Source organism: Athene cunicularia, assembly GCF_003259725.1.
Source record: "Athene cunicularia isolate RWA chromosome 8 unlocalized genomic scaffold, athCun1 chr8_part1, whole genome shotgun sequence".
NCBI classification, from domain to species: domain Eukaryota; kingdom Metazoa; phylum Chordata; class Aves; order Strigiformes; family Strigidae; genus Athene; species Athene cunicularia.
This window is the reverse complement of record NW_020799109.1, coordinates 3,191,668-3,217,569: the sequence shown is the minus strand read 5'-3', so window position 1 is coordinate 3,217,569 and position 25,902 is coordinate 3,191,668. Positions and strand designations below refer to the sequence as shown.

General features: G+C 41.4%; 2 protein-coding genes across 6 annotated transcripts in view; one reads left to right on the top strand and one right to left on the bottom strand.

Moving 5' to 3' along the window:
- Positions 1-8,978, bottom strand: part of KANK4 (KN motif and ankyrin repeat domains 4) — a 32,660-nt gene extending 23,682 nt beyond the window's left edge. For 4 of the 5 annotated variants that reach the window (XM_026853698.1, XM_026853702.1, XM_026853700.1 and 1 more), the window contains exon 1: positions 4,469-4,673. The gene's annotated coding sequence lies outside the window, so the exon portion shown is untranslated. Of the gene's footprint in view, positions 1-4,468; positions 4,674-7,368; positions 7,483-8,791 lie in introns of those variants that run through there. The other variant, XR_003398911.1, reaches the window with a different exon arrangement.
- A 3,255-nt stretch (positions 8,979-12,233) lies between these two features.
- On the top strand, positions 12,234-23,556 carry USP1 (ubiquitin specific peptidase 1; the record flags this gene model as incomplete). Its single annotated transcript, XM_026853859.1, has 7 exons — positions 12,234-12,392; positions 12,736-12,843; positions 13,369-13,529; positions 14,015-14,733; positions 15,692-15,862; positions 17,016-17,217; positions 21,958-23,556. Coding segments are annotated over 7 exons (2,253 nt in total), but the record flags the coding sequence as incomplete, so codon positions are not given.
- Positions 23,557-25,902: the final 2,346 nt, after the last annotated feature.

The following is a 25,902-nucleotide window of genomic DNA, read 5'->3' as shown; positions in this document are numbered from 1 at the left end:
TTTTTTTTTTTTTTTTTTTTTTTTTTTTTCCCTAGACTCTGGCAGAAATCAGTAGTTTAGTGACCTGCAATAATACCTTCAACTTTTAGGTGAAGCTTTTGATTTCATTTGCCTTGAGCCATGGAGGCAAAGCCCAGCCCTGTTCCCAGCTGCTCTGGAGCGTGGGAGAGCGGTGGCTCCAGTCATGCTGGGGGCAGCTGCGTGGGCTCCATCTGGGCTATGAACTCAGCATCCTCCGGGGACGAATGAGGCCCGCTGTGATTCCCCCTTCCTTCGAGAGGAGCACAAACACCTTTCAAATCTGGGTGGGAAACGCTGTAAATCAAGAGCAGTGTTTTCAGGCTCCCATGGTCCCGCCGACACTGAAATTTCCACCTCTTGGGTTTTCATCTCCAGGCTGAAAAACACTTCTGGGCAGAGTGGTTGCCAAATCCTCCAGCTTGGGTGGGTCTGTGGGTGGCCGGGGTGAGGGGGCTCTGACCGCGGGAGTGTGGGGGTCTGAAGTGGATGCCCCGAGGTACGTGCTCAGCTGAGGGTTGGGCTCTGGTCTCTCAGACCTCCCCACAGTGCCCAGGCTCCTGGTAAAACATGGAGGGATAAAATCTCCCTTTACCCAGTTCAGGAGTGACTGGGGCTCTGGTGCCCAGCTGGGTCTGCTCCACGCGGGGGGCTCGGGTGCTGAACGAGAGGAAGATATTTCCTGATGATTTTAACAACGGATCAAAGAATGGAGGGAAAAGTGTGTCTTCACGCCACGAGGACAACCTCTGCCCCTGCTGCTCAGGTTATCTTGGCAGTGCCCAAAAGACAGGGACCATGATATCAGAAAGATTTTTTTTTTCTGGCATCACTGGCTAGCAGAGGCGGGAGATGACTCCTACATTATTTTCTTCTCCTGTTCCCAAACAACAAACCTACTTTGCCGTGCAGTTGTGGCCTTCAAGGCACAGCACTTCTGCTGCTCCTGGGATGGTGTAGTTAAACGTCACTTGCTCCTTAGGCTCATCCTCAAAGCCATGAGGATCCCTGAGCCTTAAAAGACAATGAGGCAGCTTTTGCAACAGAAACTTTGGGCACCTACAGGAAGCTCTTGTGGTCACAGACATTCAGCTGAACTTGTGTTTTGTTCTGTTTTCCCTGGGCTTAGATTAAAGCACTGAGAAGTGTGCGTAGGGGGGGTAAGAAGCGGTGACAGTTCACAGCACAGCTTCTGCAAGTGTGCCCCAGAAAAGCAAGCAACAGCCACCAAAAACCCCGGTTTTGAGTGAACAGAATCAAAATCAGTTCCCCTTTTCAGCCACTGAGGTTTTACTTGCTCAATAACTTGAAGACAAAGAGTTTCTCTTCTATGCCATGTTAGGTGCTCAGAAGTGTAACGTGTATATGCATAAAACTTCTGTGACTCCCTATTTAATCCAAGAGATTAACAGTGCTTTCAAGCAATCAGGATAAATGAGGAGTACTTTGCTGTGCGTATAAATGAATCACGATAAATTGTTTAAAAACAGATTAGGTGAATTTGTGGGGGAGACCTCCAAGGTGGCTATCGCACACAATGGTTGAAGCAGCCCAAGATGGCTGTGGCTCCCCTTCTCCCACCGTGTCCTTCAGCTCCACGCTCGGGCAGTGTCAGAGGCCGTATTCTCCGTTATGTATTTCGGTCTTACAAAGTTCAGCTATTCTTAGGCGAGGTTGTGAGTCATTAAGCGTTTTCAGAATGTTTATTTGTCAAGCCACAGGCACTTAAATTTACTTCTGAAGCCAGACAGCCCGCTCAGAGGATTTCTTCCTGCCGCAGAAATTACTAGGTGAAATTCCACGGCAAGAGGTCAGCCCTGCCCAAGGGCTGCCACCAGTTCAAGTTTAAAGCAGTCTAATTTTCAAAGGTGGATATGAGGTGAAAAGAAAAATGTGGTTCCCCGCAGTCTTTTACCACCTGATTTAACTTTTCTGTGTGTTTCTTAAGACAGAGACCAGTTGGCTGTAACCCCTCTGAGGGTGGCTGGCGGTTTAGATGCTGAAAGTACTCCCTGGGGAAGCAGGTTTCCCTTGGGTGGGGGGAATATTTCCTCCCAGAGATGCTGCCCTTGCCTGCTCTGTAGTGGGGTTTCTCCCTGAGCTCCCCCACGCAGACAGACAGGAGTGGGGTGAGGCTCCTGCCCTGTGCTGGGAGCAAGACAAAGTCAATGTCCTGTTCAGACCCTGCAGCGACAGGGTTGGGGGCTGATGTGATCGAGTCCTTTTGGAAACACAGTACAAAATCGCTATTGTTCTATACGATGTTATGCCTGTGCCAACATCCATTTTGGTAGACTCTTTGCAAACTGCTCCCCCTTTGCTGTGCTCACAAGAGCTGCCTTGTATGGTCTACGAATGCTAAAATCCTGCCCCATCCACCCGCACGTGGCTGGCATGGCTATGGCCTTCCACGATCGCTTTTGGGTCAGTAGCACGAATGGGTCAAAAGGCTTCATCAGCCTAATGAAGTAGCTCAATTTGGGAAGATTTTATGGCCCGTGCCATGATTATCACAATACTTTAAAGCACCTGAAAGGTTTCCCTAACCCTTTCACACACCAAACCAAGCATTTGTGCTTCCCTGTGCACCCCAGCCAGCTGGATGCAGGCAGGAAAAAACGTGGAGGGTAGATGTGACCTCTGTGTCGAGGAGGAGAAGATACAGCCTCCAGGAACCAACCTCGTGCTCATTCAAAAGCTGCCAGCCTCATCCTGTCCTGGGCACACCCAGTGACCCCAAATAGGTATGGAAAGAAAGTGCTTCATGTTCTTATGACACATGGATCACTTCTGCAACATTCCCATCAAACCATGTGAGCTTGCCTCAAATCAATTTGCTACAGCTGTGTTGCCTAAAAGAAATTGCTATGTCTTTGCAAGCATAAACAAGAAATGATAGTGCTTACATGGCAGTCAGCACTGCTGTGGCCATAGCTGGAATCCAGCCAGCCATTTATAGACCCCCAAATCTACCTAAAGAAAAGGAAATTCTTATTGCAGTTAAACATATATCTCGTAAAGTACAATTATAATTTTTCCATAAATCTACTTTCACTGCTGTATTTTCTGTTCCAGTGTTTTTCTCAGTCATCACAGTCTCTGACTACTGCTTATCTATTAGGGTGGGATTGTGTTTCATGTTTTTCTGCACTAAAAAGTGCATGGATTTACCCAAAGTCACCATAAAGCCACGAGCGCCTTCATCCAGCACCTCGCCTCAGTGTCTAGGGTGCTAGCTTTTACCACATGCCAGGAACATGGAATAGTCTGATTTCAGAGGAAAGCAATAAAGGACTGACGGGTGATGAGCTGCAGCTCTGATTTCTGGGTGAAGAAGGTGGTGGATGCCGTGGTGCAGGCTGGACCCTGCACGTCCTCACCCAGCTTGGCAGCAGCTACCCAGGGAGCAGGCGTGTGTGTGTTTATGACCCTGGGCTTACTGTCACGAAGCAATTTGTAGGAGCAAGAACACAAACCAGAGAGATACTCAGCTGTTCTCTGCCTTAGCTTTGGTTTTCTGGATTTTTAGTCATACGGGCTCTGTCACTCTGGTCCAAGCGATGGTCTGACTAATTCACACTGGCCAACCATGCCAGGAATTTCTGTGCTTTAATAGTGGTTTAGTGCTCAGAGATTATTTATCTGTAATACTCCCAACAAGCTGCACCTAGAGAAGAGTATTTCCCCAGACTCCTGCAGCTCCATCCTCTAGGCTGAAGGGCGAAATGCGATCCCTTGGCTTCGCAAGGCTCCCATGGACAAAAGTGTTACTTTAAAAACATTTAATGTGTCTCCTTGGAGCTGTAAACTCAGCAGACTGACTGCAGCCTGCACAATTTGACACCACCCTCTTGTGACCCACTTACAGCCCCTTCTTGGACTAGGGGATGGGGCAGAAGGAGGCACCAACCTCTTTCTATATTCCTTAACATCATAAACGCTTTAATAAAGTTTTGCTTTTACTGGAGTGATTCATTCAGTTCACTCACATTATGATGTCTTTGACAGTAACAAAGCACTGTGTTTAATTTTAATATATATTAAGTCCCTGGGATGGGCAAGGAACCTGATCACTGGATCCCACTCTTTAACTGAGAGTTTCCAGCAGGGAGTTCAGCAGTTTGGGAGGGAATGGCTCTGTGATAGGGACAAGACCCGGCACAGTGCTGCCACGGGGCCTGCACAGACCCGTCTGCACCAAAGGTTTTGCCCGGAGTGTCATGAGACACTTGACCACAGCCTTTTCTTTGGGTGCTCTGGCTCCTGCTGGGGGAGGTCTGTCCTGCCCCGCAGAGACACAAAAGGCTCTGCAGTTCCCTTCTTGATATGGCTATGTTGGAGTCACAGAGGCCTTGCTACATAATTCCTAAAAAACCTGGCAGAAATGGCTCTGCTATGAAGAACCGACTGTTTGTAGTTTGATTTTTTAAAAAAAAAAACAAGCCCTCACCTGAATCTTGAATCTTTATAACGGTGATCTCATGTCTCTAGCTGTGGACATATGCCTCCAGATTTGAGAGGAATGATAAAATCTGTTCTAGGTGCGTCTGTCAATGGAGATGCCACCAGCAGATGGTGCAAGAAGGCACACGTTGTGTTTCCTCCCGTCTCCGCTTCCAAGAGTGAGTTACAGCTCTGTGAGATGTTATTCCGACCTAAGAACAGAGATGGGGGGAGATTTTTATTTTTATTATGGCTTGCAATATAGCACCTGGCTTCTCATTTGAATTCCAGCCCATAATGGAAAACTGCACTGCCTCTGCTACCGGCGAAGCTGTGGATCCGTATGTTGTATTAAACAGAGCAGCAGGCTGTGAGTTGTAAAAAAAAAAAAAAAAATACACATAAACAGGCAAAAGGTGGGGAAAACACCCCTAATGAGGCAATGGGACCACTTATAGACCATCACTTTTTTCTGCAGTACAGAACTCAGCTTTCAAAGAGATTTGAGGATAAATGCTCTGTTTCAGACCCAGCTGCAGAACCATCTTGCCTTTGGCAGATTTTCAGTGTACAGAACCACACGTTTAGATTGTTATGAACTAATCTGCTTTATCTTTACATTGTGGGTGTAATTATTGTTATTTTCTTAGGTATAATAGATACATGTGTAGCTCTAGGAAGTTCATAGATCACATCCAACTGTGTCTTCTCCTAAGAGAGAGATAAATGAGGGCTAAGGCTGCATACTGCCTGTGGTATCAGGAGCTATATATCTCGATCTCAAAACCAATAAACTCTCCGGCACGGAGGAGAACATCATGCATTGACAAGCTCACGGTTTGGGGCTTGGGCCTCCAAGCTGTTGTTTGCCTTTTGGAAGCTGAAATAAAAGGGAGCTCATTGCAGGCTTTACCATGGAGTTTATAGAACTGCAGTAATTTCTATTTTATTCCCTGCTTTTCCGAAAGTCTGCACCTTTAAGGAGGTCTAATCTAAAGTTTTTTAGACAAAAACCGGCCACACAGGCTTAGATTTTGGGCTAGGTTTTACATGGCAGAGACTGGAGCTGGAGTAAGTCCCTGACTCCCTCCCAGGTGCTCTCCTCCTCTGGGTTGTCCCATGAAAATGCTCTGCGATCCACGTTAGCAAGAAGATCCCAACCCTGATATGAGACAGTGGCTCTGCTGCTGCCTCACTCCCTCACTCTGATGTTAAATCGCACAAATTGATCCGTTGAGTTGCTAGAAACCAGGCCAAGCCCCGGAGAGGTACCACTCTCAAAGGGACTGTAGTTCCCCAGTGGCCAAATCGTTCCCACGTCCACCGACACAACAGCATCGACGTTAAAAATGGGTTATGAAATGATTTGAGATCCTCTGAAAGCAGATGTAGCTCGTCAAGCAGGAATAGTTCAGGGTTTGTGACAGTCCCAGGCTGTTCGCTGTGGGAAAAGCCAGATTTCCTTTCCAGTGTAGTAAAGCGAGTCAGACAATTTGTTCCTGTGTTTCTGGTTATGAAAGGGGGCAGAGCTTGCACAAAGCATGGCTCACCAAACAATAAGAGCCCTAAATATTCATTTCTATTCCTTCTACCTGAAGCCAGTCCTGTCTTGACATTTTATATTAAGCATTTTTATTTCTGTCAATGGTTTCTTACTGTAGGATGTTTGACTTAGTATCATATTCCTGAGGCACAAAATAAGTTTTGCTAATGTGAACAGGGGGGAGCCCAGCGTAAGCTGCAGCCCTTCCTGCGTGGAGGTCCCTGGCTGATCTGAGCCTGCTGAAAGAGCACATTGTCTGTGTACCATTTGCACAATGTTCACGAAATTCCCAGAATAATTCTGACAATATGGGCACCCCGACAGATTTATAGGCCTATCGCTTGATATGGCTGCAGGGTTTAGAAGCTGCTATAATTTATGTGATTCAGCAACAGCTAGAGGTTGTGGAGGTTTTTTCCTGCAGGGTTTAGTGCTCTGTACTGGAGACTTCCTTCAAGAGTCCAAAAATCCCATCTCTGGGGAATCTGCTCTTTTCAGGCATTTCATATGGTTATTTTTGGCTATGTCTGTGGAGATTTCTGGTTTCCCAGTGCAGCTATTTTTATAACATATGGCTGTAAAGTCTATAGTATTAGACATAATTTAATCTTGCATGTTTGAGTGTCTCAGGACCGTACGTATGCAATTACTGCCTCTTGCACCTGCTCCCTCTTTGGCCTGTATTTGAAACACTCCTTTACTGTAAGAAGCCGAAGCTTCGGAGGCTTCTAGACAACAGTTCCTTTATTGAGCGTGCTAAGCCGCCATAAATATTTAATTAGGTGCTGCTCTATTTTTAGAGAGATACAGAAAAAAAAGAAAAAAAAAAAATCTCCATTTCCTTACATTTAACCAGAACATTTTCCTGCTGGAAAAATTTCCCTGCATTAACTAGTGACAGGGAGCCATATTTTAAGAGGGTACATAAAAATTTGAGAGGGTGAAAGGCTGGTAAAGAGGAGATTTCACTCAGCTGAGGGTTCCCTCATGTAGTTCGTTGGGCTGGTGGGTGCAGTCACTTCCCAGTGACGGGAGCTCCTGCTTCTCCTGTATTTGCTGTCTAAAAATAAATCACGGCTTCACCGGTATTTTTTAATGCTCATTCGCAAATCAGCTAACGAAGCTGTCCTGGGTATGCCAAGTGGTGACACTGTACCTTCAGATACAGGGATCACTTGGACTGTAATTGCATATATAAGAAAGCAAAGGCAGAGGTGTGACTGTACTGCCAAATTTAAAAAAACCCAATCAGTTGACGGAACTACAGCTAAGATTTCACCCACCCATTTAACAAAACAGGTCTCCTAGGAGGGTTTGTTAAAATCAGCTAATTATAAGGCCTCACGTCATGCTCTAAACATTACCTTGTGTCGTTTGGCTTGAAATTGCCTCCAGGAATGCACAGTAAATACCAAGAACGAGTCCTGACTTCTCCTGTAGTTCTTACACTTCAAAGGCAGTTCCAGTCTTGCTGCCACCTGTATTAGAAAGTTGGTCTGATTACCTGGTGTGGGCAGCCCATCTCTGCCGTGTCCTCAAATTCTTGTCCTGTGGCTTCCCACCCAAACAACCCCATCTCCTTGACATCACCTCTTGTCATCTTGCTGATTTCTGCTCAAGAACCATTTGAAAATTCCCCTGTCTTTTTCAGTGGTTAAAAAAAATTTTTAAAAAAAGGACAAGATTAAAGGACCAAATTCTAAAATGCTCTAACTGCACTGACCTCAAAACCACTGTTTGTCAGCACAGAATAAAGTACACTAAAATCAACAGCAACTAATGCTTTAATGAATAAAAAATTTAGTTGAAAAAAAAAAATTATCATGCTTTATATACTGCAAACAGTTTTCCATCCAGGTGACAGAGGGGAACCCTAACGATCACTCAACCAGAATGTCTTATAATTATATTGACTTTGTCTTTAGAAGCCAGAGGGAACTAGTTTACAAGTAAAGATGAAAAATGAAGTATGTATGGCTCGGTTAAAATAATGGTGATGGGGAATTAGGAAGTAATTTGTGAGGATGTTAAGGGAGAGAAATTACTTAGAGCAGGATAGGGGTTATACATAATCAGATGAAATTACCAGTAGAAAAAGTAAAACACATTCAGGAAGAAGACCTGACACAGATCTACGGGGCTGCACAACTGACTCATCACAGGATGACACAGAAGCCTCTCTGAACGGGAACATGTGGAAACAGACCCCACGCTGTGGAAGAAAGGGCAGGTAGAGTTTGTTCCAAATGGGTGCTGACTAAGCGTTCTGAGAGGTACTTCATGTATTATTAGTTGTGTGGCAGATGCATTTGTTGGTTAAAACAATCATTATACCTATTAAAACTGAGTTGACTACTTCATTAGCCAAATAAAATGTAATACACAGAACAAAGCCCTGTAACTCCCAGTGAAAAGCAGTCTCAGGAAAAATACTGTTAATGTCTTCCCTCTTTCACCCAGCTACTGCACCTGAAAGTTAAACCACTAGCCTGTAAATGTTCACAAGCCTAACTTTAAACCCAAAGCTAGGCCTTCTGAAGTCACCGATGCTGTTCCTAGGCACAAGTAAACATGAAGCACTTGTACATGTGGAATTAGATTCTCAGATTGTAAAATCCTTGGACATAAATAGTCTTTTATCACATTTGCTAAAGCAGATTGCAAACCACGCACTTGACAGGGTGGATTTTCAGTGAAATGCAGTACCCAGAAGTAATAAATGGCCTTAGTGAAGCCATTTGACTTGAGACCTCTCGGGACGTGCTCCCATATCAAACACAAACTTACCTGGAGCAACTGGACTCCTGCCCCTGGAGTTTATTCCAGTCTGTTATTGATTCAAGGTCCAAACACTAAGAGATTTCATCCTGTCTCATTACACCATTCTGTTACCGCCACAGTCCTGATTGCCCAGCACCTTCCAGCTCTCGGGGAAGTGACTCCTCAGCTGGCCACTGTAGTAAAGCAGCGTAAAGCAGATTTAATGAAACATTATTAAGCAACCAAGCAGTGACACGACTTCTGAGCACCACCCACCTGGATAAGACTTCCTTACACATGCTTGTCTCATACAAAAGAACCTCTGTCATCCTGAGTGTTTGTTAACTGCAGGGGACTTAAGGTAATGTTCACTAAGCAGAACTCGGGTCAGGAAATGCAGCAGCTTTCACTGGGAGCTCAGTATCTAGCCAGCTTTTGGGGCTCTGTAAATCCCACTAGCCAAGTAAATAAATCTTTAGGTCAGTATATACCTTGAGAATCCGAACCTTGGCTCCTTGGGTGATGGGCCTGCATGTGTGCAGGCATACGAGGGTATTTTACCCTGTAAGAGAAAGCAAAATGTGTGTGGTAAGCATGTATATGATATATAATTCCTGCCATAATTCATATATATATTTAGGGATATTGATCTGCAGTAGTAATTCATGTAGCAATGTAAAACGCATCCAAAATGACTGCAAAGAACTTTTCAAAATAAAATTGCTTTTAAAATGCTGTTTAATCACTAGGCTTCCAGATTTTGTTCTAGCACTAAACATATTTTACTCAGCAAATTGCAAAGTTATACGCTGCTGTATAGCAAATGTGAAAAAATAAAAAAAAAGAGTACATGAGTTGTGAGGGAAGTGCCCGAGGAGAGGAGAATAAAATATTCACAGATGTGGACAGAACACAATCAGTGCCAATACCTTTTGAAAAATGCTGTGGATGTGTGACAACCATGCAGTCTCGTTTGCTTTAGTATTTAGCAGACAACACGGTGCCACAACTAAGGAAGGCAGCAGGAGTCTGTCCTGGGGTCCTTCTGCTCTGTAGGAAGAGTGCTCAAATTTGGGGTAACTCAGCCCAAGGTGAAGAGGTTCTAAGGCCTAGGAATGGCCATGGCTTAAAGTTAGTTATGAAAGTAATCCTATAAAATATCTTTCTGAATAACTCAGAAAATCTTTACAAGAGTTTTCCAGTGGCGTCACGGATGTAATTGCAATAAACAACCGTGGTTTAGCTTAACAGGTTTTTCTTTTAATGGAATTGCTAACATCAGTGCTGAGAAAGTGTGACTGTCACATGGAGTTCCTTAGTTCTCAAGATAAAAGATGAGTCTTTAAAAGATTTCTGGCCTTTTGGGGCAATATTAAATGACATAGCATCACAGTATATAGACTTAAAGTAGCCAATTCATGTTTGGCAAGAAATATTTACTACAGTGACGCCTCCATCATGTTTCTCCCATCTCGTGCTGTCCAAGTCCTGCCAGAGGAGAACTGTGAAAAATATAAAACCTTATATGGAGTAAATAAAGAGCAATTTTCAGAGCCAGATGAATTTGTGAAATATGGAAGCCATTGTATATGTAAAGACGAGGCCTCATAATTCACTGCAAGTGAAGCCACAAATTATGGAGGCATTTCATCACACACAGAATGACTGTGTTCCGCAGATGTTCGCTTTGCTGCAAGACTGACATTTAAAATATTTCAATCTTTTTACTAAAAAAAAATCAAAAGTGCACTTCACTTAGGTCAATCATAGAGAGCATCTACTCACGGGGTCACAGGGGCCTGAAATTTACTTTGATAGATTTCCAGAGGTAAGATCTTTTAGATCCTCTCATTAGTTTGATTGGCAAAGATTTTTTTCTTTAAAACAAAAACATTATCAGCAGCCTGGCAAAAAAAGTCTTATAGCTACCACAAATATGTGACTGACAACAAACGTACTTACTCTCAGTCATCATCAGATCAAATCACTGTGACATTGCTTAGACATAAAGGTTTCTGCAGACCTGCTACAGCCCTGTTAGCAAACCTCTGCAGGGCCCAGGTTAAAGAGCACAACGGAGTCATCTACAGTTATTTTCCCACACACCATCCTTTGAGCATACTGGTCCCTGTACCAGGATTTTTTGCAGCCTTAACGGCCTCAACGAAAGATACGATTTATTGCATTCTTCATAGCCGCGCTGGTAAAGCTTTCTAGCTCGATCTCACAGGAGTTTCGAGTGCAATCCTAGGTTTATGAGTGCCAAAAAACGCGGGAGGCTTGTGATACAGCTGGTTTATGCATTTAGAGAATGGGGCTCAATCCTGAGGCACCATCCCCAGGGCGTTTGGATGCAAGGCCGTGGCGGCCGGGCATGAGGCGCAGGGAAGCTCCCAAGGCCGCAATGGCAGCGCTAGGGCGGGCGAGGGCCCTTCCGCAGCGACACACACCGTGAGGCGGCCGCCGGCGCCACCCGGGGTTTCGGAGGAACCGAGTTTGCTGTAATGGGTAAACAACACTGCTCCGTCCGCTCATTTAAGTTGTGCATTCTTACATAAGTATCTGCTTGAACATGTGCTAAGTAAACCTTTAGGCCAAGTTAATCAACCTGAACTAGCAATTCACTATCATGAATTTCCTTAACTCTTTGCTTTTAAGAGAACAAGTTTGCCATACTACAGATGCTTAGCTGTCTGGCATAAACTTTCCAATAACATAAAGAAGTTAGCTTATTTGAAGTTAATGTAAGGTAGTTAGTCCAGTTCTGAATTACATAGTGATATTAAAACGTAGGGTTTTACAAAATTAGTTTTAATAAAAAATACTGGCTTTTAAGTTATTCCTGCTGCAAGTAAAGGAATCGGTGGCGCTGCTTACTGCCATTCATTAGGGTGTTTCAAGCCCTGAGCAAATCTGACAACTCATTTCATTGCAGATAGTGAGGAAAAATTGCTTAATCATGATCAATTATAACAGTGTTGGACACTTTAAAATTTAGTTCTGTTGCGTAGGTAGTGTGTAATCATCATTATAACTATATAACGTGCCAGTTTCACTGTTTCCTTTTTTTTTTTTTTTTTCTTTTAATGTTTTTATCCTTTTGGTTTGCATCCAGAAGTGAAGTGATGTGAATCCGAAGCAGGGAACAGTAACACAAAATATGTGCCAGACATGTTTTTCTTACTGCACCCTTAGGAACGAACAAAGAGCATACAGAAGTAATTTGAGGAGAACTTTTTTGGTTCCTTAAATCGTTCTCCTAACACTTTTTGCAAAATATTTATTGGATTTGCCAGATTCTTGTAAACCTGTGCTTGAGTGCCCAGAGTAGCCATATGGAAGATTCTCAAAAACACTTTGACATGACTTTGGTTTGTGTATGTTGGTTATTAATTCTGTAAGCTCGTTCTATAAGGTGGTAATGGCCAGGAGAGAGGTATGTGTGCATACCAGGAGGGGTCATTTGTAAAAATCGCCTCTTACTCGTTGTTTTATCTTTAATAGTGACCAGGTTGTTCCTGCAGCACAGCCTCCCTCGCTTGTTAGCTGTGAGAAAAAAGACAACATGTTGCCTTTTGTGGGCTTGAACAATCTGGGTAACACTTGTTATCTGAACAGCGTACTTCAGGTAAGATCCCCACGTTCAGGTGCCTCGGAGCAAGGGTTGTCTTTTGTTTAAGCACAGGTGGATGAGATTAGCCATTTGATAGGACATAGATGTCTGGATGTAGTATGAAGGGAATGTGGGGGAAAAAAAAGATGATACTGCAGGAAATGTGTGCACCGTAGGTTGCCCTGATCTGGTGAGTTTTCAGTTTACATACTGGGCACCTCCCTGCTATGAATAATCCTCCACCTTTGCGTGCTGTGCATCAGCCTTGGGAGATGCAAAGCCAGTTTGATCGTAAATGTGGATATGTATGTTGAGTAACTTCTTTACCAATTAATCTCTTTTAAACTGTTGCTTTCAGGTACTATATTTTTGTCCTGGTTTTAAAACTGGAGTAAAACATTTATATAATATCATTTCAAAGAAGAAAGAATCTTTGAAGGATGAAGGAGAGCAAAAAGCAGACAAGGTAATATGTCTCACAACGTGTTCTTTGCAGTTTTGCAAATGAGGCTGCATGCTGAGAGTGTAATGAAAATTTAACTAATTTCTTCTGTTTGTAAGAAGTTTTCCAGTATTGTTTTCTACAGTGCTATTTCAGATACATTTGAGTTGTTTTGAACTTGTGTTCAAACTTGGGTGTTCAGAGTGGCTGGGAACTTGTAAGCACAAGTCGAAGTTTAACAGGAGGTACCAGAAGATACCTCACCATGCTTCTCACTAAGATAATCATGAGACAGTACTCTGAGTGGATGGAAATTGGAGTTTGGGCAGAGATGGTTTGGGTTTTTAAAATAGTCTGGCTTTTATATTTGTTTTCTACTGGCAAAAGAGCAATATATTGTCTGAAACTCACCTGCTTCCCACAGCAGACAAAAAATAAAAATCTGTCAGATGTCTGTTAGAAAACTAAGTGAGGGCAGGAGAGAAAAAGTTTAACTTGTTGTTACAGAAAAAGCTGCATGTATTTTTATTCTTTTTTATGTTATTGCAGGGAACTTGTAAAGAAGATCCACTGGCAAGTTATGAACTAATCTGCAGTTTGCACTCACTGATTCTTTCGGTTGAGCAGCTTCAAGCCAGCTTTCTCTTAAATCCAGAAAAATACACAGATGAACTTGCTACTCAGCCACGAAGGCTACTAAATACCCTTAGGTACAAATTATCTTAAACACATTGTCGGAATTTTCACCAGGAGTTTTGAGGCCATTGTCATTGTACAGCACAGCATTAGAGACTTGGGGAAGGTAGATGGTCTTAAACTGGGGGCATCATTATAGGAAGTAAAGGTGCTTTTTGCGTTTATTGTTAGCCCTGTGAGATCACAAATTTGGAAGTAAATTTTAATTTTGTAAGAATATAATTTAAATCCAGCTGTGGATTGAAAACAGTACCTAGCTTTACGTAGGTAAGTGTTCTCCCTGACCTGGGAAGGAGTGCTGCCACGAAATGTGAGTTTAAACATGTAAGGCTGTAGCTACCTTCCCCCAGCTATCTGAGACAGAGAGGATTTCTCTCTAGGCCTGGAGAGGATCCTCCCCTGCTTTTATATCTAAACTCCCCAATTTAAATCTCAAATCATGTTAGCCAGTTAGCAAAGAATAACTCACTGTTTCGCTCATTTATTTTCCTTTTAATAGAGAGCTCAACCCTATGTATGAAGGCTACTTGCAGCACGATGCCCAGGAAGTTTTGCAGTGTATCCTGGGTAACATTCAAGAAACCTGTCAGCTACTGAAGAAGGAAGAATTGAACAAACTGCCCGTGGAAGAGCCTACAGCTAAACCAGAGGAAAAACTTAATCAAAATACTGAGAGCAATGGAACTGGCAGTGCTGCTGAGGAGGAGGATAATGTACCAAGTAGCCACGTTGGAGAGAGAGCTGAAGACAAGCTGCTCAAAGGGAACGGGAAAAGAAAAAGCGATGCTGAGGGTGGCAATGCCAAGAAAAAATCCAAAGTATCAAAAGAGCAAATTGCAGCAGAAGAAAATCAAAGGCAAACCAGGTCAAAGAGGAAAGCAACAGGAGAAAAGCTAGAAAATCAAACCGATGCCATTGCCAAGTGTTCCAGTGAAAGCGAGAGTGCGAAGCCAACACAGAAGAAGTCACGGCTTAGGTTAAACTGGTTGAAGTCTTCATGCAAACAGCCCAGTATTCTGTCAAAATTTTATAGTTTAGGAAAGTTAACCACAAACCTGGGATCCAAAGACCCAGGGAAAGAATTTGACGACTCTGAGCTCGAAGAGTCATCTGTAAAGTGTAAAAATGGTAACAATATTAGAGAAGAATATCATGAACGAGCATCTCCTGTGGAAAGCCGTAATGAAAAAGGAACTGAAAAAGAACCGAAAAAGGAAGGTTGGTGAACAAGTGTATGGGCTTAAAATTAGTGTGATTAAGAAATTACAATGCGGTGGGAAGTCAGCTTTCCAACTGCACAGCCAGTGAAGCTCCCTAAATGCAAAATTACATTTTTAGGAATTGAAAAATATTTTTCAATGAAGGAGAATTTATTTTTACACGTTTGTAACTTTTTTTTTTTTATAACCTGACCTGTTTAGCTTAGATCTTAAGGGGTATTTCTCTAACATTACATAATCATTGTACAAGATACAAACCTGGCAATATTTTTTTTTATTATTATCACTAATTTTTGTCATCTGTAGAAACAGCAAGTGAATTCAAGATATAAAGGAAGATTACTGTCAGGAGCAAACGGAATCAAACCCCATTAGTTAAGGCTTTCTCTCCCAAGTCTATACAGACTATCCTCTCCTTCCCTCCCTGTTCTTCAGTCCTTCCCAAGAACTAGGAAAGACCCCGGATGTGTTAGATATGCTCATTGGCTGATCCATCCACCAATTCTTAAAAAAATCTGAAGGAATGCAGAATCTTTTAAGATCTGCATTTCTTCAGCAGATTTGACTAAAATTGGCCAACAAGTTTAGAAAGTACTGAAGGAGAGGACTGAGAATAGAAATCAGGCAAGCCCACAAGTGTGCTGTTCCTCGAGAGGCTGACAGTCCGTACTAAGGTAGCAGCACACTGATGGCAAACACAGATTTTTCCAGAGTGTGACACTGTCACACTTCCAAGTATAAAACAAGAATCTAATCTTAAAACAGAAATTAAAGTTTGAAGGCCAGGAGAAAGAGGCTTCTGATTTGGTTACAAGTAGGAGGTATTTTGAAAATAGCTGGAATGCCTAAAAGACCCATGTCTGTAACACAGTAATTTTTCCAAGGACAGCCAGTTTCTCAAGTGTCTCTTGAATAAAATGCATTTTGATAAGTGATCTGGCATGTACTTTCTCTAGGTACAGAGCTGGCTGTTTTTGAACTAGTGGAGAAACTCTTCCAGGGCCAGTTAGTACTGAGAACAAGGTGCTTGGAGTGCGAGTGCTTTACTGAAAGAAGAGAAGATTTTCAGGACATCAGTGTTCCAGTGCAAGAAGACGAACTTTCTAAAACTGAAGAGAGTTCTGAAAGTAAGTAATTATCGACAAGGGTCGTGATGTATGTGTCTCTCTCAGCCAGCCTTTGAGGAAGGACAGTGTCATAGTTATCGAGGAACACTGCTCCTGTTTGTGCTGGTTGAACTCGGAGGCTGTTCTGTTATCTCTTGTCCTGATTATCAGCGCTGCGTTTCCAAAGTCTAAAGTTAATGTAGACAGATCCACACTGTATTAAAATTCTTTTGGATCTTAACACATAACATGGACTGCTTACAATCCTTCACTTGCATACATGTTTTCCTGCTTATAAATAGCTATTTTCTTTGATTTGAGTCTTCCCTTTCTTCCTGAATAAGAAATTATTCTGCTTTTCTTCATTTTATAAGAAATAATATGCGTTTTTTCCCTCAAAAATAAAAGAAATGAGAAACCAGCTTTTTTGTTAACTTACTGTAAAATTTTTTTTTTTTCAGTATTTTAGACTGTTGTTACTTTAATAGCATTTATTTTATATTTGTAGATGTTAGTTTTGTGGTATCTTTCACAAATTTTAGTGATCTATACATAGTTTTTCGTTTTCAAAAGTAAGCGTGGCAACAATGCACTTCGAAATTCAGAATTTTAATAAATCAAAATCTATTTTTAATTAACAGATTAAGTCCCGTGGGCTTAATTTGGATCCGCTTTTACTATTTTTGCCCTCCCTGTTTTGCTGAAAGACTTGAGAGTAAAGTGTGTGGTGGGGCTCATGTGTAAAATGCTGCTGACAGTGTAGGTGACCTGGTCATCAGTGGTGTGAAGCTGTCAGGGGAGGCAAAATGTAAAAAGCAAAAGAGAACTTTCTGGTTATTTTGGAAGTTTGCCTTAATGAGTGAAATTCTGCTCTCGGATACACGCATCCGATTTCCAGACATGGCAGCAAAATTAGGACGTGTGATCTAAAGGCAAGCTTGGGAAGACGGTAGATTTAAAGTAATAATAGCCGTTAGGTGACGTTTCCATCACTTCCTGAAACGATTCAAAGATTTGGGTACATTTTCATACATATTGAACATTCTTTATAGTGCTGATAGTAGTTTTTGAACGCGTCTTAACTTGACATATTTTGTTTTGTTGTTATTCTGGTGGGATGCATTGGAAATGTAAATAATAGCGTGCCTGTGAATGTAATGATTCTCTTTTATAGTTTCTCCAGAGCCAAAAACAGAAATGAAGACTCTTAAATGGGCAATTTCACAGTTTGCGTCAGTGGAAAGGATTGTGGGAGAGGATAAATATTTCTGCGAAAACTGCCATCATTACACAGAAGCAGAACGCAGCCTTTTATTCGATAAAATGCCTGAAGTTATAACAATTCATTTGAAGTGCTTTGCTGCTAGTGGCTTAGAGTGAGTATGCAGATTGCCTCTCTTACGGATCGGTGTGCTGTTGGAAGGGAAATCTTATCTGAAGAGATTGAAAATGTTTTGTAACTTTTCCAAAAGCAAAAAGCAGATTTCTGGATTGAAATTAACTTCAATCAGTGGGACACAGCTCCTCATTACATAAAGCCTTTCTATTGTTACAAGTAGTGGCAAAAATTATCTCCAGGGGAATATTCTTTCAGGAGACTTTGTTTACTTTTAATATCACCTGTCTGTGGGAGTTCAGAGGCAGGTTTAAGTACTTTAGCAGAACAAGTAATGAGAACAAAACTGAATTTTATGGTCACAGCAAGTAGTACTTTGGTCTCTAACTGAACGTGAGTGCTAAAATTCAGGGAAAAAAAGCAGAAGATAAACATTCTAAAGAGCTAACACACAGTACAGAAATCCTTTAAAATACAGTAATACCAGTGTCATTGATGTTCAACTGCTGAGTGATTGGTTTGACGTTAAACACTGTAGGAATCCAATTTTTGAAAACGATTATTCTTGCGAGAGTGTTCTTTACCTTTATTCATACTTAGGAATTTAGGGATTTCCTTTGGGAAGGAAGTTAAACCCAAACAAACCACCAAAAAAACACCCCCTGACCCTACAGTACTGAACACAAATGAAAGAAGGGCCATGACACTTTATACGCAGCATTTTGCAGTAAACTCTTTCTCCACTGAGATTCAAATAATGAAAAATAACAGAAGGGCTTCAGTAAAATCTTCTCTTAAATTACAAAATCTTATCCCAGTTCTTCAGAAAATCGTTACTCCATTGATTGTGTTTTTGAGAGCGACGATACAATATTAGTAACACTTGCAGCTTGGCCTGTATTTTCAACTTTTCCTGGTATTCACTGAAACACAACTTTTGCTGTCCGCATTAGCTTAGCGAGATGCAGCAAAAGGAGGTAAATTTGTGCTGGTTTCAGCATCGCTCGAGTTGACATCTGTTCCAGAGAGCCAAGCACACTCCTCAGCTGCAGCCTGTGTTGACCTGATGGCTGGGCGTCGTTCAGAGCCCGACACGGACCTGCTTTGTGCTGGGCAGCAAGTTATTTAGGCACAAATTAGTTTGGCTTTTTATCCACTGAGTTCCCTGTGCATTGCGTTTCCCTGTTGGTTGGCTTTAGACCTTCAGAGCCACCTTGCCAGCAGGAAGTTTCATGCATGAAGTCTTCATGGAATTTAGTTTGTATTTGTCACCAGTGTTTTAGAACTTGATGTGTATAGGACCTTTGGCAGCACACAGATACCAAATAAAAGTTGACGGTTCGTTAGAGGACGCTGTATAAGCAAGTGCTGGTAACTGTGGTCAGTATAAATAAGATTTGTAAAATAACGTGTCAAGAAATATATTAAGATACTTTTACAGGTAGTTTGCTAAGATTGTTCAAACTAGATGTCTTGCTCTGCCTGTTTTTAGCATTTAGGACTATCTAGGCTTCTGACCAAGTTGAAAGGAAACTGTCTCTGTCTGCTAACATGTCTTCATACAAGTCTAGGATCGTAACATAGAAAATTGTCTTTTCATTGTTCTACATAATATTTAACCATCATAACAAGGCAGAGAAAAAGTTACACACTTCTTAAAAATCGTAATGCTATTGCTGAGTAGCCCTTGATGCGAGATGGCATGCTGGTAGGATTATAGGCTATTCAAAAAAATACAACCCAAGATGTCCACCTGAAAGTAGACCTGCATATTATTTCAGTTTGCTCCCACATTTGCTACTTTTTTTTTTGTTTCTCTGAGGAAGTGCTTGCAGGTTACCCAGCCATCTCCTGAATCACTTACCTCTTCTGTCCTGGCAGGCTTCTGATCCTTGTTCAAACTACTCAGGCCTATACCTGGGGCAGACTGAATCCAGTCTCTTGTGGTGTTCCTCATGTGCCCTCTGAATTGTCATACATTTTCTGCCAAGTGCTGGCAGCCAGAGATTAAGGAAGTAAGAGTGGGAAGATCAGATGTAGAACTGGAGTCAGTGATGAAGCTGAGACTGCTTAGATGATCGTTTCCCAGTTTTTGCCTTGGATGTTTTATCTTGGACAAAACCATGTCATTTCTAAACGTCTTGACTTGGAGTAATAAAGCACAACTGCAAATCAGGTGGGGAAGAGCTGAGGTTTCTAAACCAAAGCACTGGCTTACTCCTTAGTATCCAGAGTCACTTACGGTTTTTGAATGAGCTCTGATGGAGCTTCCCCCAAATGACTTATGTAAATTTGTAATATTTATTGTAAACATGAGTTGGCAGTGGTTTACCCTAAAAGTAGTAACAGACTTTTTCTGACCTTAAACAGACTTTTAAACTAAGAATCTTCATACAACTTCTTGCCTCCCATAAAAATTTTGAAATCTTGTCTGCTTCTCAGTTGTGCTCTACTGAAGTTTTCCCATGACTGAGTCTTAAATAAATGAAATGAAGCAGAGGGGAATGGTAATGTAAATATTTGCAGTTAGTAGGGATTTGCTTCATCTTTTCTAGATACTGGCTTGCAGAGTGTTTTGGTTTTTTTGAATAAAGCAGCCAGTGTGAAAATCTACTTGTCCAGGGATGAGTAATTCTTTTTGGCAAGTGTGTGTGTTGGGGGGGAAAAAAATGCTAGGCCATGTGTGCTCAGACTGCAAAGCTATTAAGAAGAAATGTGTAACTGGTAAGATCTAACCAAGCATTTCCACTATATCAATTTAACCGTTGGTGAGAAAATGAAGAGTTTTGTCTCGTGAAATGGTTTCGTTGCAGTCACATTTACTAACGAGTGACAGCAGTGCTTATGCCACTGGAAATCTTTTTGTGGAGTATTTCACATCCTTATGTATTAAAAGCATTGCAGTAAAATAGCTTAAATCTTTAAGGGTCTGTAATAACTTGAGGTGTTAATTCAGTACAGGGGGTGAAGTTCCACTAATTTATGGCCTCAAAAGATGCAGTCGCAGAAACTGAGTTTGTTGTGTATGAACTACTGTGCATCAGTCAGAGGAGGCAGAGTACTTGGCATGCAATTTTTCTGTCTTCAGATTCTTATCATTAAGAAGAACAAAAAGCTAATAGGAAAAGATTTCCTCTCTTATTTCCTCCTCTCCAAATCTTTCTGATGCTGGATCTCATTCAGAAGAAAGGTAGAGCCTGTTTTTTAATGTTTTATGTTAATATGATTGTCATAGTGTGCTTGAGTGGAACTGGATTTCTGATCTAGAGTATCAGTAAGCAGTTTCTCTGTTTCTTGACTCTCTTCTGAATATCTTTACTTCTGGCTACTCATAATAGGGATTTTCAGAAGATTTTAAAAGTTTTATTATTTCTGATGCTCTTTTGTGTTTCTTTTGGTGTAGTCACATGTTTATGGCAAGCCTAGGTTTAAAATGTGATTTCAGTTAATTAGACCTGAGTGACTGAGGACCTCTGTGTGTGTGTAAACGTATTTTTGTTTATAAGGGTTTATGGCTGTGGGCATTAGTGAAATGTTTAGAAGCACAGCAGAGTCAAAACTAAACCCAGTAAAACAAAAGTAATAAGTCTGTTCCTGCAATTACACTTATACAGTTATGCCATATCTGCAGTTCCCTTGGATTAGACAGTTATTCTTTCTTAGGATAAAATGCAAGTTGAGTAATAGTATTTAGCTCTTTGAAACTGAAGTTTTACAGGGTTTGTCTATGTTCCCTTAAGTTTTTGCCTACAACACCCAAACAGTTGAGCAAGGCTGAATCATCGCTGAAATCTCTTAGGACATCCTAACGTATCCTTAAATAAAGGGGTTAATTAAATTGGGCTGATGCAATATGTAAATCATCCGCAATCAGAATCCTTCAAGAAGACTGAACACACAATAATGATGTAAAAGTCCCAAGACTTATTTTCATTTCAAACTCTTTAGAAGATCCTTATTATAATGAAAGGACTTAAACTTTTCTCATGGTAAACTTCTGCAATATGAACAAAATGCCAAATATTTCCGGAATACAAGGTGCTTTTCCAAAGTAAAGCAGCTAGATAATTGTTTAAAAATCCTGAATAACATAGGGCAGTTAATAAAGAATCCCTAGTAATAAGAAAGTGTTAGTAACTTATCGATCCTTAGATAACCATTGCGTTACCATTGGCAGTGTACTACAGTGCACTAAGATGATCTGAGAAGAAATACTTAAGTTTTTCTGAGTGACATTAAAGCTACTTGAAAGTAAAATAAGATTTGTGTTCCTTTATTTAGTAAATGACTTTTTTGAGCGGTTTGGGACAAAGAAAGCCAAAACAACCCTGGTTACTTCAACCTTGGATGTTGAAGAGGTTTTTTTTGGTCTTTTGTTTAATCTGGAAAGCAGGATTGTGTCTGGGAAGAAGTGCAAGTATTTGGGCATAGAGGCACGAATGATAACTGCACAGTTAGGTTCTAACTCCTCCTATCATGTATTTAGAAATTAACCTCAGTCAATACTTCAGAAAAAGAATCTCTTATAGTAGTTAAAATACATAGTTACTAGTCTGTAAGATTTAACCTTATACGTGCTCGTAAAAACGTCTTTACTGAACAGGGGGGTCCTGGGACAGATGCTTATGACAAGCAAGTTGAGTGTGAGATTTGAATCTCCCGTTGAGATCGCCCCTGTCTTTTTAATAGAAGAATATAGATGCAGCATATGGGCCACTTAAAGCAGTATTTATTGTGAGCTCTTGTGCCAAGTGGTCTTAACTTTATCTTTTTTCTAAAGGTTTGATTGCTATGGTGGACTATCCAAGATAAACACTCCCTTACTGACGCCTCTCAAACTGTCCCTAGAAGAATGGAGCACAAAGCCGACCAACGACACCTACGGATTGTTTGCGGTGGTCATGCACAGCGGCATCACGATCAGCAGCGGACACTACACAGCTTCTGTCAAAATCACAGATCTGAATAGCCTGGAGTTAGATAAGGGAAATTTCATCACTGACCAAATGTACGACATGATTAAACCAGAACCACTGAACGAGGAGGAGGCGAGAACTGTCGCTGAAGACTACGACGATGGCGAAGTCTCCTTCAGAGTCAACGGAAACACGCAGCCGGGTAAAGTTCTGAACAAAAAGAGTATGGAGGCTGTCGGACTGCTTGGGGGGCAGAAGAGCAAGTCTGACTGTGACTTGTACAACAACAAACCAGCTAACCCCGAGAAGTTTCTTAACATAGTTACTGAAAGCAGAAACCCCGAGTCCAGCAGTAGTAGTGGGAGCGCGGAGGGTGGCGCAGAGCACGGTGAGCAGAGTGGCACCGCCTCCAGCGGACTGGAAAACAAAGCTCTCTACGTACTGCAGAGCCTCAGAGAGTATGAAGGAAAGTGGCTGCTCTTTGATGATTCTGAAGTGAAGGTTACGGAAGAAAAGGACTTTCTGAATTCTCTTTCTCCGACGTCGTCATCTACATCAACTCCTTACCTACTGTTTTATAAGAAAATTGTAGAGTGATGCTGTATTTTGACTGTAAATATTAGGGATTTGCGTACACCTATTGGTCTGATTTGCATCAAAACTACCTGGGAGACACAGCTGTTTTGTTTTTAAAGCTACTGGATCATGTTTCTGGTCTTTTTGTTTGGTGTAAGTGGCTCAACTTGAATTAACAAACCGTGACATAGAACTTAATTCACATAATAACTTTTATGCGGGAGAATAGTGATATTACCTTTTAGAAATACCAATTTGTATAGTTCCTAAATGATGCCTACAGTACCCAGTAGTGTTTTAACACAACTCTAGGTGTCAGACATGCCTATTGTATTATTAGCTGCTTTTTTTTTTAAATAAAAAGTTATTTGTATTCATATCCTGAAGTTAATGTATATTAACTAGCAAATTTCATCAGAAGTTGTGTATTTTTGTAACTTGGGAAGTAATACTTCATATTTAGTCTTTGGGTAATCGACGTGGTTTATTCTCCTTATCCAGTTCTATACCGCTTGGTGCGACTCGAAGCACAAGAAAAGGGTCTTGTAACCTTGTTTAGTGTATTGGGAGGAACTGAACTTAATAGAAATGTTGGAATGGTCTAATTTGCATCTTGTTGCATAGCTGTTAAATGGGCAAAGTGTAAATAGGTGTGATTAATACTTCAAACCAGGGGGAGCGTGTAGTGTAATTAAAATAATTTTGTACTTTTAAAGAGTAAAGCCCTCTAATATGCATATCTGTTTGGGTGGGTTTGGAACTTAGTGGTGATCTTATAACAGTTAATTTGTACTTTGAGCTCACTGCAGTGTGGGAAAACGAAAGCATTTGGCTTTGATGCTTTGTTAAGAATGTGTATATATGAAATAAAAAAATTATGATATGCATCTGAGATGACTAGATCAGACATTTGTGTCTGGAGATGGGAAAAGTGGAAGGTGAAAGTGGTTGGGCACTGGTACAAAAGGCTGGGAAACTGTCTTCAGAGAAATGGAAGGTTTAAAGTGCTTAAAAAGTAACATTCTGGTTTTTAACTCCTAATTGAAGGCACTCCATAAAGTTGAACTCGATGAGGGTTCAGAGACAAGGGAAAGGGAAACAGACTGTTGCAAAACCAAGTGAAATCTGGCACTAAATACTAGAGATTAACATCCCCAATCATCGATCAGATGCTAAAATGTTAAAGTGAATCCTATACACTGCAGACCATTACAATCTTAAAAATATGACACAAAATAGGATGAGTGTTTACTTCTGCTGTCACAGAATGGATGGAATGACATGTAGTGCTGCTGCAGAGACAAGGAAAGATACACAACATGTGGGTACGCCCTAGTTTTCTGGATGTATTTAAACATTTTAAAATACAAATTCATTTATTTAAAGGAAAAAGCCCTGGAAACCTCTACCTAGTTTATTCTGCAATAGTTTCTTACAATCTTTTATGATAATGTAGTATAAACACCGAGGTAATTCAAGATAAATAGTGTATTTTCCACGTTAGGGTAGACCTCTGATTTTTGTAGAGGCCTTAATTTTGCAGTATATCCTAGATGTTGATGTATCACTAAAGAATGTTTCAGTCTAGAAAGCTTGTTCTGGTAATAGAAAACAGTGTAAGAAAGGCTGGACTAAATTTAGAGTTGCTGATTAGATGTCTGTGGCAATTATCTTCTGCAGAGAAGAAAAATCTGGAATTACGACTGCACTAAACCTTTCCCTCTTCCGAAGCACTGTCACCATAATAAATAATTTCATAGTTAAACCAAGAAATAGCTATGTTAAAAAAAAGGTTAACTGTAATCTTACCTTGCAAGGGTAGCCAAATCACATTACAGAATGCTATTTTTTACTGCCTGCAGTATGGGGGTTGCTGAATTTCAGCCTGCAAATGAAAGTTTATTTTTCCACACTTGACCCAAGAGTTATCTTTTTCATTCAACTGCAGGAACAGGAAATGTTCCAAGGAAACAAAATACGGTTATATTCAACAAAATACTGGCTTACAGTGCAACTGAAGGAAGACCCAGCTGTCTTCCATCACACTACACAGCTCGAGAGAAACATTCTTTGTAGGCAGCTGAACAGAAAACAATCAGCTGGACTATGCTTAAGGAAAAAAAAAAAAAAAAAAAGACAAACCCTGGCATATAGAGAGGGAGTGTGGGGTGGGTTTTCTGGAGATTTACTCAAGTAAAGCACTTACCACCCTTCCTCAGTGAGTAACTTGCCCCAGTAACCAACGTCCTGTATTGCACGTGGCCTGTAGTTTCAGAAGGTGGCTGCCCACTCTTAGCCCTCCATCGCATCGCACTCCACTTTTACACAACTACTGAGCTCTATGGACTGATAAACAGGTCAGATTTATGCTGGCATGGGGCCATCCAGTAAAAATCAAAGGTTATACAAGATTTGGATTAAAGCAGATGCTTTTCTAGCTAAAGGAAACAGTATATGAGGACAGCTGTAAAGTAAGGTTTCCTTCTTTCTTAGCTATTGGGATTTGTTTCCCCTTTGTCACTGTAAATCTTTTGCGTGTATCTTCATAAAAACCTCCTGCAAAGCCTCCCCCTTTCTTAGTATTTATTCTATGTATACCTCTCCCTTTCTTAATATTTTCCATTATGAGAGTCCCTGACTCCCATACGGCTTCCAAAGCCATGTCAACATCCTTGGGCTTTGCACCAGGGCTTTGAAATGTCTCAGCAGAGGGATGGCAGGGAAAAGGCTTGGGTTAGAGTAGTTTTTCTTTATGCAAGAAATGCCATGCAGGCTTTGCTGTGTTACAACCCGTAACACAGAAGGAGTCCAGGATTACTTGTGTTCGAGGGAAAGGGTCAGAGACCGGCACGCTGAGACAAGCACCACACTCATGCTATCGAAAAGCACCACTGCTATGAAGCTGTTGGAACAAGAGAGCAGGGGAGAAGGACAAAAAATTGGCAATACTGTTCTCCCTTCCCCACCTCGGCCAGAGCCAGCGTGCCCTGCCGGGTACCCCCCACCCTGCCGGGGCACCTCCGGGACACGGTGCCCTTCCAGCCCTGCTCAACCATAAGAGCACAATCATCCTGCCACCAGCACCCAAACAGGCTACTACTAACTCAAAAGAAACATGAAGAATATAAAAGACCCTCCCTGCTGATGCAAGGAGAGTGGGCACTTGCTTTGGGTGAACCCCGATGAAACACACACACACACACACACACACACACACACACACACACACACAC